This window comes from Argiope bruennichi, chromosome 2 (assembly GCF_947563725.1).
Source record: "Argiope bruennichi chromosome 2, qqArgBrue1.1, whole genome shotgun sequence".
NCBI lineage: Eukaryota > Metazoa > Arthropoda > Arachnida > Araneae > Araneidae > Argiope > Argiope bruennichi.
In genome coordinates, this window is record NC_079152.1 from 74,753,195 (window position 1) to 74,766,267 (window position 13,073).

The 13,073-nt window shown below is 28.5% G+C and overlaps 1 protein-coding gene across 2 annotated transcripts in view; it reads right to left on the minus strand.

Moving 5' to 3' along the window:
• LOC129961871 (dual serine/threonine and tyrosine protein kinase-like) overlaps positions 1-13,073 on the minus strand; it is a 99,458-nt gene that overhangs the window by 8,607 nt on the left and 77,778 nt on the right. For both annotated transcript variants that reach the window (XM_056075487.1, XM_056075486.1), the window contains exons 2-10: positions 11,690-11,877; positions 10,820-10,948; positions 9,502-9,711; positions 7,951-8,369; positions 6,486-6,784; positions 4,842-4,997; positions 2,203-2,318; positions 2,027-2,089; positions 285-515 (exon numbers count right to left, since the gene is read on the minus strand). In XM_056075487.1, coding sequence (XP_055931462.1) covers positions 285-515; positions 2,027-2,089; positions 2,203-2,318; positions 4,842-4,997; positions 6,486-6,784; positions 7,951-8,369; positions 9,502-9,711; positions 10,820-10,948; positions 11,690-11,749 — 1,683 coding nt within the window. In that variant the 5' untranslated portion in view covers positions 11,750-11,877. The remainder of the gene's footprint in view (positions 1-284; positions 516-2,026; positions 2,090-2,202; positions 2,319-4,841; positions 4,998-6,485; positions 6,785-7,950; positions 8,370-9,501; positions 9,712-10,819; positions 10,949-11,689; positions 11,878-13,073) is intronic.

Below are 13,073 nucleotides of genomic sequence, written 5' to 3' on the forward strand. Positions count from 1 at the left end.
AAAACAGTTCCGACAATCTTTAAAGATAGATCAGACAAAGCAAATCAGTTTTACAATGCTGACAATTTATTAAAAGTCAAGAAATAATAATATTAAATATAAAATTCAATGATTTAGTACATAATTCGATGATTTCTTTCCAATTTGAATTTATTCAAATTATTAACTCTCTCATATTGGGAAATAAACAAAAACATAACCAAAAGTAATAAATAAGCAATAAAAATGAAACTCCATGACTGAAGAAGATGCAATAAGAATTAGAAACACAATTTATTACTTACATTTCGTCTCTCTGCTTCCCTTTGCTCAAGCCTGTCCAGGTGTCTTTCTTCCAGTTGCGTGAGAGAAGCCACGAATCGTTCGTGAGAGGATCGGACTTTCTGTTGCAGTTGGTGACAGATGGACCGAGCCAGATGACCTTCGTTGAGGCTGGACAGCATCCTCAAGGCCACCTCCCTCTTCCACCGAGAATCAATAGACGATGGTAGTTTCCACGGGAGTACCTCAGCAATCTATGAATAATAAGAATATCGGTTAAAGGAAGCTCCAGAAGTTACAGATGATTAACCTTAAGTCATGGCATTATCTGGCTCACACTGAGAATCGGTATGTTTTATTTTAAAAATGTTGCAATTAAAAATATCAAAATACGATTCAAATTACTATTGAAGCCAACATTTGCATTTAAAAAGGTACAGTAATAACAAAAGTAATATAAAAATTATTTTAATCAAAAATAATGGCGTTTGTTATTTTATGATTTTAACAATAAATGCATTGATATTCCAGATTAGCAAAATGGAGAATGCAAATAATGTCACTGTAGATTTGCTACTTGTGAGAAAAAATATGAATTGCTTGAAAGTGAGTAACATTTTAAATTATTTCTGAATATAGTGTACCCTTTATACTGTTTTGTTATATAATGCGCTTAACATTTTCAAAACAAATAAAAAAAAACGCCTTAGAAAGTTTTTATTCTATTTTTTGTAATGTTAATGCATGCTGTGATAAACCTTTTTTTTTTTTGTTATAAAAAAGCGAATATGCAATTAAGAAATATTGTAATTTTTTTTTTTTTTAATTTCCAGAAAAATAAAGATATAAATCTTGCTAAACAAAATAAAAGCCTTTCTTAAAACACTTCTGAAATATTGTTCGGATGACGTCACAATCGCATGTGTCAAACTAAAAATCAAATACCAGTTAACTAAATATAATTTTATATATTCAACATCGTGTTCCTTTTTTCCCTTGTTATAGAAGACAGAGAGTGGATGTAAAATTTTATGTTGCGCTGCGCACTCAAATATGCTACGCGAAGATGAATTAATCCATCACAAAAAATGACCAAAAATAGTTAAAGAATGCGCCTAGTTATAGTAATTTATTAAAGAGGGATAGAAGTTCATTTATACTAATTACATTATGGTTATACTATATTTACATTTTATACTGTCAAAAAGACACTTCAATGAAAAGAAATAAGATAAATTCAATCATTAATACACAATTGGAAACTAATTGTGCAATTGGTTCATCAAATATGAAAATTGAAGGCAAAACACAATAGAAATATGAAAATTGTCCGAAAAAGATTTAAAACAAATACATAATAATTAAGGCAGGGTCAATTTTATGAAGCAATTATGTATTTGATTTGCTTTGAAAATCGAATTTTAGAATGAAAGCCCGCTATCGTATTTTGCGTTACAATGACAGTTTTATAAAATGAGGTATTAATTTAAACATAATGCAAGTCAAATTTAACTCCATCCGATATCTTCAAAGGGAATGCACATTTTAATATAATAAATGCAACATTTTGAATAAAATTTTTTGTATGAAATATTAAACATTTTTTTTCCAGAAAATTCATATATTCAGAATCATTCCCATAACAATTCTATTTCATTATAATGATGTGGATAATAGAAAATTCTAAAAGTATTTCAGAATATTTCCGAAGTTGAAATTTTAATGCCAAATTTTAATTTCAGTGAATACAGATTTAAAATTTTACCTGTTGCATTTTCTGCATGAAAAACCAAAATATAGAAGCGCTGTTTCGGAAAGATACATCAACCTGTAATAAATGAATCCAATAAGATTTGATTATAATCAAGCAAAGAGAACAATATTAATAATAGATCCTATCAAGCCTGATTTTATTCAAGTATATTTTTAAAAATATTTTACCTGATATGCAGCTGTAAGGATATGCCTCAACGCAGCGCTTGCTTGTCTATGTTGTTCATCGTTAACTGAAGGTTCCCCTTGTTGTTCTAGACTTATAAGACATCTCTCTAACGTACCTATTAAATAAAATATTACTAAGCACAATGTATTAAAAGTTCATTCTTTTGAAAATTGTAATAGTATGCAGACCTTCAATTTATCTTAAGGTAAATGACTATGTTGAAAAAACGATTTTTTTCGTGAAAATATCGAAATACTTTGTTCAGAAATTAAGAATTTTGAGTAAAGACTTCAAAACACAAATTTGCTTCCAAATTATTAGGGAAAATAAATTGATTTTTTAAAATGTTCTGTAATAGATTTTAATGCTATTCTACATCTTTAGATGCTAAATTTAGGTAAAATTTTCTTATTGAAAAACCTCTAATTAAAATCTAATCCATATTCTTTGTTCCAATTTTAAATAATTTCTAAACTGAAGAATCAATAATCTGTTCAGTTAGAAATATTCTATAATTGTTTAAATGCTTCAAAATGCGAAAAATGCAAATCTCATTATTTATCAGTCGAATTCCAATATTTAAAGATCGCATAATAAAACAAATTATTTTTAGTTCAGCAACTAAGTAACATTTTAAAGCTATCTGCAAAATTTTGAATCAATCATGTGATAAATTTCTGAACTAGAAAGTTTTTGCTTTATATCTATTTTCTAAAACTTGTTTCTCTATTTTTAAAAAACATTTCGCATTAAGCTGTTATATTTTGATTTCATGGATATTTTTCAATTTAATTTATGCAATAATTTAAAATAATTATTTCACAGAAATTTTTTTAAAAATTCATCCCAAACATGGTCAAATATTTCATTGTAGATATTTGATGATAAATCAAATAGGAAATTCCAATATTTAATAAACTGACATAAAAAAGCTGAAATTTCAAAATATAATATGGGCAGGATATAAAAACCAAGTCAATGAATGAAATTCGTTCACTCTTATGTACAAAATACTTATTTAAATTAATTCATGTATAAAATTCATTGGTTATAACTGAAACATATAAAGCTGCGATTTTTTAAAAAGGCGCACTGAATCTATTTACCAGTTTTTTTTCCAAGTAAAAAAAAGGAATTCATAATTTTTAAAATCATTTTTAATTTTATTTCTAGGTGAATATCTTCTGAATCTTTTTTTTTTTATATTCTTTCGAGTATAACACAAAATTAAATCGATTTAAAATTTCTCACTACATAATTTTTACAATTACGAAAATCCAAAATAAGAAATCAGTGAAACCAATAAATTTTTTTATATTAATCAGAAAATGTTTTAAGAAGTACCGTAACTGATTTATATAAATCAGTGCATCATTTCTATAAATATTTTGTTTAAAATAAATTTGCTATAATCTTATTCTGAAGTTTTGCATAATACAATTTTTTTTTCTTCACTTTTCAAAGGCATAACAATTAAAAGAAACATAAGATGTTATCCAAATATTCCCTCAATGATTTATAGAAAACGGATTCAAATTACAAGTTATTAAAAGGGCAAATATAGTTTACAAATGAATTTCGCGTTTCGTAAAATGAGTATAATCAAATTTTGAAAAAAAAAAAAAAAAAAAAAAGAGGATGTAATGCAAAACCCAGTTATTTGAAACTCAAATCGTAAAATGCAGATCACAAATTAAAAAAAGCATTATGTAAAAAAAAAAACGGCCCTAAAAACCAATTTATTTTGAAAAACTATTTGAAATTGCGATTTTGAGATTATGGGAATTTCATATATGCCTCTCTATGCGTATAACGAATAAAAGGTTTGAAACACTTCTAAAACGCGAATTCCAGGTCTCGTCAGGTCATAGAATTTCTACTGAATAGAACCTCAGAGATATTTTTTATTTATCGCGTTTTGTTGAGCGAAAAAAAAGTACAAGCAGACTTTGAATCCTTAAATAAAAAGGCCCACTTGGTTTACTTGAAAATAGATGAATGCGTCAACAAGTATTTAAATTAACGAGAAGAGCTGGTTTTTCAAAAGTAGAGCAGGATTTAATTAATTCATATGGGCGAATATAAAAGGATACACCTTTGAAAAACAACTCCATAAGGGTTAATGGAATTTCTCAATGTGCGATTAAAATTCTATTTTTGATTCTCACTTTGGATAAATCATTCACAGATTATCAAATAGCGATTCTTAAAGTTGCTGTCTTTCAGGGAAATATTTTAATTCCTTGTCATTAAAAAACCCATTTTCCATAATTTTTCAACTTCAGATTTTTTAAAAAAATAATTCGAATTATTGGATGATAAAGAAGAGAAGCATGATTAGACGATAGTTGAATTTGATTCAAATAAAATAATTCATTTCGTTTTAATTAGTCCCATTTTATATTTTTGAAACTTTTTAATATTTAATTAAATAAAAATAAATTGAACAATTGAGTGTTGAAAAAAACTAGTACTTGAATAGTGTATTTAAATTCATTACCAAGAATAATACAGTTCAAATATAACAAGTTCGAATTAACATTTAAAAACATTACATCATTTGTTTTTAAAAATACAATTTCACAAACAATTTTGAAAAATGTTATTTAATGCAGTTTATTTTAAAAAGATTTCATACCTGTAAACTTTTCGTGCAGCCATTCTATGGAAGATGCTAATTTAGCAGAAACTGCTTTATTTACATGTTCCACAACCATATCCCGAATTTCTGTTGTGCATAGATGAACAATTCTACCGGTTGGCGTTTCTTTTATTAATTCATCAATAACAATACCTGAAATACAACAATTTTTATATTTAGAAAATTCACAGTAAATGAAGGCCATCTTTTCATTATATTATTTTTCTTGTTTTGAAGATATTGAATTTAAAAATTTTATTATGAGCCTTTTGAACTTTGAACAACAAAAACAGGCTAAGAATCCTCCCTCCACTGCAGATTATTTGAAGCATGTGATTTAAGGGGAAAAACTAATATTTTCATTCTTGGTGCCTAATCTGAAACAAAAGCTGTATTTCGAATTCAAACCAATTTTTTCTATCACTTTTTACATTTAATATTTTAATGAGATTGCCGAAAAAAAAAACATTTATAATCAAATCCCGATTTATAATATCAGTAAATTGCAATAGTTTCCTATTTAAGCCAAATAATTAGTGAATGATACATTGAAAATTACTTTTAACAATTTGAAATTTTTATTAAAATATTCATTTTTATCCAATGCAAAGGCATTAAAGTAACCTAAAATTGCCATCTGTTCTAAATATATGCAAATTAAGATTGATTCAGATATAACGATGCTTCAGAAAAAAATTCACAAAAGTAAAAATCAAGCAAATTATAGATTATACCTTCTAAATAATAATCTATCGGCTGAAAATGATATGTTTTAGTATTATAATATACTAGCCGGTTTTGGGATAAATTGGATCCCCAGATTCCGTAGTTTGCTAGAATTTTCAATTAAATATTTTAAGTAATTTTCTCTTAATAATCTCCTCAGCAGAAATTTTAATTTTTGATACTTATCTTATTGTTTTGCCATACTATTTTAGAAGCTTTACATTTTTCTGTTCCTTGTGCTATTGTGTTATACACTTCCGCAATTTTCTATTTATATACTTACAATTATTAGCAGTGTTTATAAATGATTGCACTTTAAAAAAATGTAATTTTGAAGTACAGTAAAATGAAAAAACAAATATATGCCTAATAATGAAATCACTTATTCTACTCTTAACAAAAATGTGAATCAAACAGATATTTAACAAAATTCTTATCCTTTAATTTTCAACAAGGAAATAAAACCCGCGTTATTAAGGATTCGAGGAAATGATTTTGGTTTAATTCACAACAATAAAATGATTGTAAAATATAGTTAAAAAAACTTAATGGAGTCGAGATTATAGAGCTTAATAGCGATTAAATTGGTATCATTAAGAAGAGAATTTTTGAGCTTTAAAAAAGAGTAAAAATCATTTTTGTGCAAAAATAATTTTAAAGGTTGTGAAAAGAAACGCAAAAATCTTGATTAATTAAGTTCTAGTAAAAAATTTTACAAAATCGCTCTGAGGTTCGCATTATTATTCTCTAACGTATATGTACTAAATGCGATTTTATATAGAGCGTCAACACACACACACACCTCTATTATTAATACAGATTACTGGCAATAGCGATTCTAGAGATCGATGGATTATACTATATTGGACACCATTTAGTTCGCCATCTATTCAAATGCCTTATACTCGTTCTTACCTTTGAAATCAAATTCAGAAGCTCTCTGCAGGAGATCATCTCTAATCTCTAACACTGTTTCGGCTATCATATTTTTTATTTCGTTTTGTTTGTTGGACGCTAGATGAAGCAGTGACCTGTACAGAGCTTCTTCCCTCAACCGTGCGTACTGGATTCTTTTTGGTGTAATCATTAAGTCTCTGGAAAGGTCAAATGCTGCCAGAATGAAGTTTTGTAGACTTCTGGCATGCGTATCTTGAAGCAAGGTTGCGGCAAGAAGTAGTTTAGACTGCAACACGTGACTAACAAACATAAGGATACTGAAAAAAAAAACACATTTGCATTAGAGGCATTGATTGCATTAACCTTTAAATATATTCTATGCTGTAATGCTTAATAGATTAATTCACTGTTAAGTATGAAAATATATTTAACAAGGTGACCACCATTGACTATTTAACTCATGTTTGTAGTTCATAACTAATATCTAAATGAATGAGATCTTTTCTACTGAGAATCATTGATTAGATAGGTGTGAATCAAAAGTTAAAGTGAAGACCATGGCAGTAAAAAAAATTCGTTAATATAGTAAATATTTTTTATTTCAAGTAAAATAAGGGGATTGTTCTTTTCATAATAATGAAATTGCATTTTTTTTTTTTTTGTTCTCTTAATAACAGTTATGAAATTAATTCAGTTAAGAAGATTTGCCATGAATATAATCAATGTTCCTTTTCTAAGCCTAATTAATTAATAATTCTATGGCAATAGAAAAAAGACAGTTTCTATACTAATTTAGTGTTAATGAATTGCTACTGCTTCAGGCAAAAACCTTTTAAAATGTGTAAATTTTATTGAATTTTTTTCCCTAAAAATCACCTATTCATAGTTTTCATTGTTTTGCATTTTAAAACTGAAACATTCTAAAAAAATTTTAAAAACTCAACAACCACAGGTCAATATGTTCAATACTTTATTTGCACTTTATTACAACTGCACTTTATTTAAATATTAATGCTTTGCACTTTATTTTTACTATTAGTACTTCATTATAACCCAAACTGCTTGTTAAAAACGTGTGTTCAACTAAGATGTAGCATTTTTTGAAAATATATAAATCGAATTATTATCTAGTTTATTTGATATAGAAGAATAGTGCATGTTGCCACACGCAAGCTTGTACAATACAGTAAAAAAATTAAACTAAGAATATAACTAAAAAAAATTTGCACTTATTTAACTTAACAATATAAATGCCCTATAAAATAGGAAGTTTTCATTATGATTCAAATATCATGTCACATGCAATTTTCTACTTAATCGTATCGAGAATCAAACCTTTGAAAACTCGTATTAAAATCTATCTGTAATAGAATATTTCATTTATAAGAATACATTAGCACAATGTGTAAAATATGAAAAACTAACAATCAAGTTAACTTGGAAAAAAAAACGAAGTAAATTATTTATCTTAAATGGAAGGTACCTTGAAAAACCTATGAAATCCTCCACCAGCTCGTTTCCTACTTCCAGAGATCCTTTGTACTCCGGCCTGGAACCAGGGGGAGAAAGATATCCCAAATTCGATAATTTATTATAGAGCTCAGATACTGGGAACTGTTCTGCATTTTGTACCTCGTTGCAGTGGCGTAGCAGAGACAATTGTTCAAGGGGGTGACGAGAGTATGTATATGGTAAGTTGCGGGGTGGAGATGTTGGCGATGTAGGGGATGGTGGACACGAGTTGGCGGGGGATGAATTGGTGGATGAATTTGCTGATGTTGATGATGCTCTAGCATGCTGTCCAGATTCTGTCAAATCTGACTGCTCTGGATGGCGGACACAGGTGAAGAAAATAGGATGTCTGTTAGGTGTCTGTCGAAGTTCGGATAAATCTGTTATATCCTAGGAAAAGGAAAATCCTATAAATAATTGTAATAAAAAGATATAACAAACTGAAGATATTTGTACATTTAACTAGTACTACTATTAGATTATCCGAGGTTTTCCTTGTCAAAATGATATTTAAAAACTTGCAACATTTTTTAAATGTGTGATTGAACAATGACATTTCAACACTTTTTATATAAAAAAAATGTAAGCTTAGATATCTACTTAAACCATACTTGAGGCTACCTGTAGTAAATGAAAATTGTTCAAAAAAATCTTCATTTAGTTCCATGTCTTTTTTCCCTCCATTCTCATAACAAGAGTTTGTTACGTTGCCCGATTCCACATATAAGCGAGAGTTTATTCAATTTGAAAAAAATGATTAATACATTCTTGAGCAAAGATTTCGTCTTTAAAAATTTCCGACTAAAAATTATCTCCAGCTTATGCAAGTAAATGAACTTGAATCAATAAATTTAGAAATATGTACCTATCAAATGAAGTTTTAAAAATAAACAAATTATGACTATTGGCTCTGGCTGGTAATTAAAGTATTGTTTTAAGTGCTTGTTGAGAATATTTTTTTTTTATTAAAAAAGGTATTCTATGATTAAAACAACGAAATTCTCCCTAAGGAATCATTCAGTAGATCAAGAATTCGATTTTACCTCAGGCAACATTAAGTAATTTCTAGATTACTCATTTAAAAACAGCTTTTAATTCCCCAATTGTGTATTTGACGGTTTGTTTTAAATAGTAACCATTTTCAGCCAGATGTTACTGCCATGGATAGCGCAACATGCTCTAGCAAGATATTCAATAGTGCGCAACATGCTCTAGCAAGATATTCAATACCGCGCAACATGCTCTAGCAAGATATTCAATACCAGTATACAAATGCTGGATGTAAATAGCAATTCGCTTAATCACAATGTGCAAGCACTACGTCCAAACAGAGATTTTTTTTAAATATCCACTTGGAAAGACTAATTTATAAAAAAATCAATATGTAAATTACAAACTTATGTCAATTTCCTTTTTTTTTATGCTATACATATTTATCTGCTATTCATTGACATTTAGTTTTGAAGCTGCAAAACAGTAGTATGAAAAATATATTTGATACAAATGTAATGAAGGTGCTTACTTGTTCCGTGAGAGAGTTTCCGATAGCGTATATGAGAATGGGCGTGACACCTTTGAGCAACTTATGCAGCTCCTGTATGAAAGTCGTTTGGTTCCTTTCAGGAGCCACGAGCACCTGCGCATTGTCATATAGCATCGGGTGTGGTAACGTGATCTCCAACTCGCCTCCTGTTAAACCTGGGTCTTCCGATGGGTCTGCATTGGCTCTTGGCTAAAAAGATATTAATAAGATGAAAAATCACATTAAATCACAATTTAATACTCATTTCTCAAGAAAATCCAATGGTTCAGAGGCGTGGGATAAATACTCCACAAGTCATTATCAGATACTAGAAATAAATGACTTCCATTTATATTTGGGAATTAAAATTGTAGAAAATGCAATTTTTCTGACAAAAAATGTCGCCAATATAACATTTGTTATTCAGTAGTTCAATCGGGTCTGTATATTAATCATGTCTATCTGGCTAATGATATTATGACTATACGAACAGTTTTAATTAACTTTAATTCGCTATAGAAATTTTTAAAAAATGAATCAAACATTACTATTTGCTCAAACAAGTGTTCATTTATGACAAAAATTCCTAAATTACTAGTTACTGCTATTGTTTTCATTTCTAAACTAAAAGATTAAGATGTTGATCAGCTTTAAGGAACAATGCTTTTATTAAAAAATGGTATACATCTACTTCTTTAATTTAGGACAATCTCTCAGTATTAATAATTATATTCCGAATTATAGAAATGAATCGATTGAGATTAAAAAGATCAATTCTTTATATGCTTATTGTAAATATATTATGCAAAAAATCATTTCAAATGTTGTAAATGCAAATGTTTCTTTTAATATTTAACAAAAAACATACAGTTGTGAAATGAATCAGATAAAAATATCAGAATCTTTTGAGAACCTAATCTGTTTCCATTACGGATGTACTTAAAATAGTTTATTTGATTCATAGATAAGAAAAAACTCGTGCTAAACGAAACGTGGGCAATTATTTTGATTTGATAAAAGCTGTGAACATCAAGTGGATAATGAAGATATATTTTTTGTTTACTTCACTATTAGCTAGGAATTTCACTGAAATTTTAAATAAACATGTTAATTGACTAGCCACTCTGGTTCTTAAAATTCAGAAATTAAAGTTCTGCTTTGGGTATTTGGAGTGCTCGAACAAAAATCTTTTGATTTTATACAAACTGTAATTAATGATAAAGTTTCATGTATTTAAGAGATTTTAATAAAATCACTGAAACAAAAAGTCTAATTCTTTTTTTTTGATAAAATACCAACTTTATTTTTTAATAGTTACCTTTAACTCTAAATCTGTGAGAGGGATAGTTGTGAGTTGCGCGTCATTGAATTCCAAGCGTTCTAGAATTTCATAACCACCGGGTAAAATCAGCCTGGCTCTTGCAGATTTGCCATAATTGAATTTCACCTGGACAGAAAAAAGGATATTTAATAATATTTAACACACAGAATATCTACAGAAATTAATTATATCTGAAAAAAATTGAATAAGAATCTTTTCAACATAATTTTCAGGAAATATTTCAATACTCGAGTTTCATTACAGAAAATGAGATAAAGGAAACATTAGAAACTAAAAGAATTATTCACTTTTATGTGTGAATGTTTCTTTTTATTAGTATTAAGCATGGGATATGAAAGTACGCCCTCCCCAATAAAAAAAAAGTAAGATCTATTGACAATAAAAGTATGAACTGTAATATTTTTTCCAAATTAGGTAAGTCTAGGATTTTTCTAGAAGAAAAAATACTTCGATTTTCATTCATTTTAGGTAATATATCATTTCGTAACTACTCGAAAGTTACTTTTGAGATGAGCTCATTGATTTTAAACATGATCAGATGACGTGGATGGCATTTGAATAGCAACTTCCACTTCAATCTTCCACATCAAATTACTCAATGCAAACCAGCCCCATTGATGGAATCTGATCTTGAACTTGAAACCTTTTAGACCTAAAATCAAATTATTATGCCATAAAACTTGTTTAAGTTAAATAGTTAATATGCCTTTAAAAAACGATTCAAAACAATAGAATGGACCAGAAATAAAACAAAATATTATACTAAAAATAAACAATATACATTTTTTTAATAAAAAAATTCTAAAAAAATGCAATTAGAAGTTTGCAATTCAAAAACTATTTTACCGTTCTCCAATGATGGTCATTTTCACCGTAAGGTACGATAGGCAAAATATTTCGGCCCATCAGGGTGTTGGTGACAGTTGCACGTGCCCAACAACAACTTCCGAGAATGACAAATCCCACAGGATGTTCGATTATGTGCCATACTTCTTTCTCGTCTTCAGGCTTCAAAGCGAACTTTTCCAATTGTTCTAAGGAAAAAAAAGGCAAATTATGCTCAGTCCGAATTTATTTGTTTTATAAATATTAAACAACTTTATTGTTAGAATTACATTTATTTTAACATAAGAGCTTTTTTTAACTTGCGTTTTAACCTTTTGAAAGAATCACCGAAAGCTCTGTTAATTTTTTTTTCTTTTAATACTTTAAATCGCCTTACTCCATGCTCCTAAATGTAAAATATTGCGATTTATTTTTCACTCATTTGTTGATACGTTAGTGTTTTACACTATTTTACACCAATATATTCTGCACGGAAGTAAGCTATTTTTTAGTTGCGAGAATTATCAATGGGATAATGATGCCAACTAGTATTCAAGCTAATAAACAGTTTCAAGATTCTACAATATTTGCAATATTACATTATAAAATAAAATTAAAAAACACTAAATAAAATAAAATAAATTACAAGATGGCTATTCTCAGAACTTCGTCATTTTGGATCTAAGTTTGTCGACGAGGATCTGGAATCTGGCCTCGACAGGACTCTTCGATTTCAAAAAAATCGAGCTACATCACCATAGACTCAGCCGTATTTTTAAGAACATTCAAGGCATAAAGATAGGCGAATTTTTTAAACCCTGATATATGGGAAACAAATATCCCATTTTAGGAGATAGACTTTATCATTTAATAACAAAAAATGAGATGCTGGAGTATTAAAAATTATTTAATAATTATTTTCAAAACATATTGATGAATGTTATCATGAATACATCTAAACGATTTCATGGCTTTTTTTGTTCAAGAGTTGCACTAGCTCCGATTAACAAATTATCTTATTAAAACTATTTAGATCGCTTATCGAAGCACATGGGTATGGTCAAGCAATTCATAAATACATACGTAAGAATCGATCAGTTTGCCAGCAGAATCATCCATCTGTCGTCAATCTCTATCCGATTTATGACTTGGCCTACATGAACTTTCATATTCATTCACAGCTTTATGTTTTCTGAAGGTTGAAGGTCATTTCAATGACTTAAGCAGTGCTTCTGTAATATTACATGTTATCGAATAAAAGTGATCGATCCACTTAAACCTTTGAACATTCATTGGCCATTGGGATCGAACCATTATCATAGTAGGTTTTTCGCATCAAGTAGTTTGACAGAGGAGTTTTATTGGAGCAATTTTTGATCTCATTTTACTCTATGAACACGCAAAT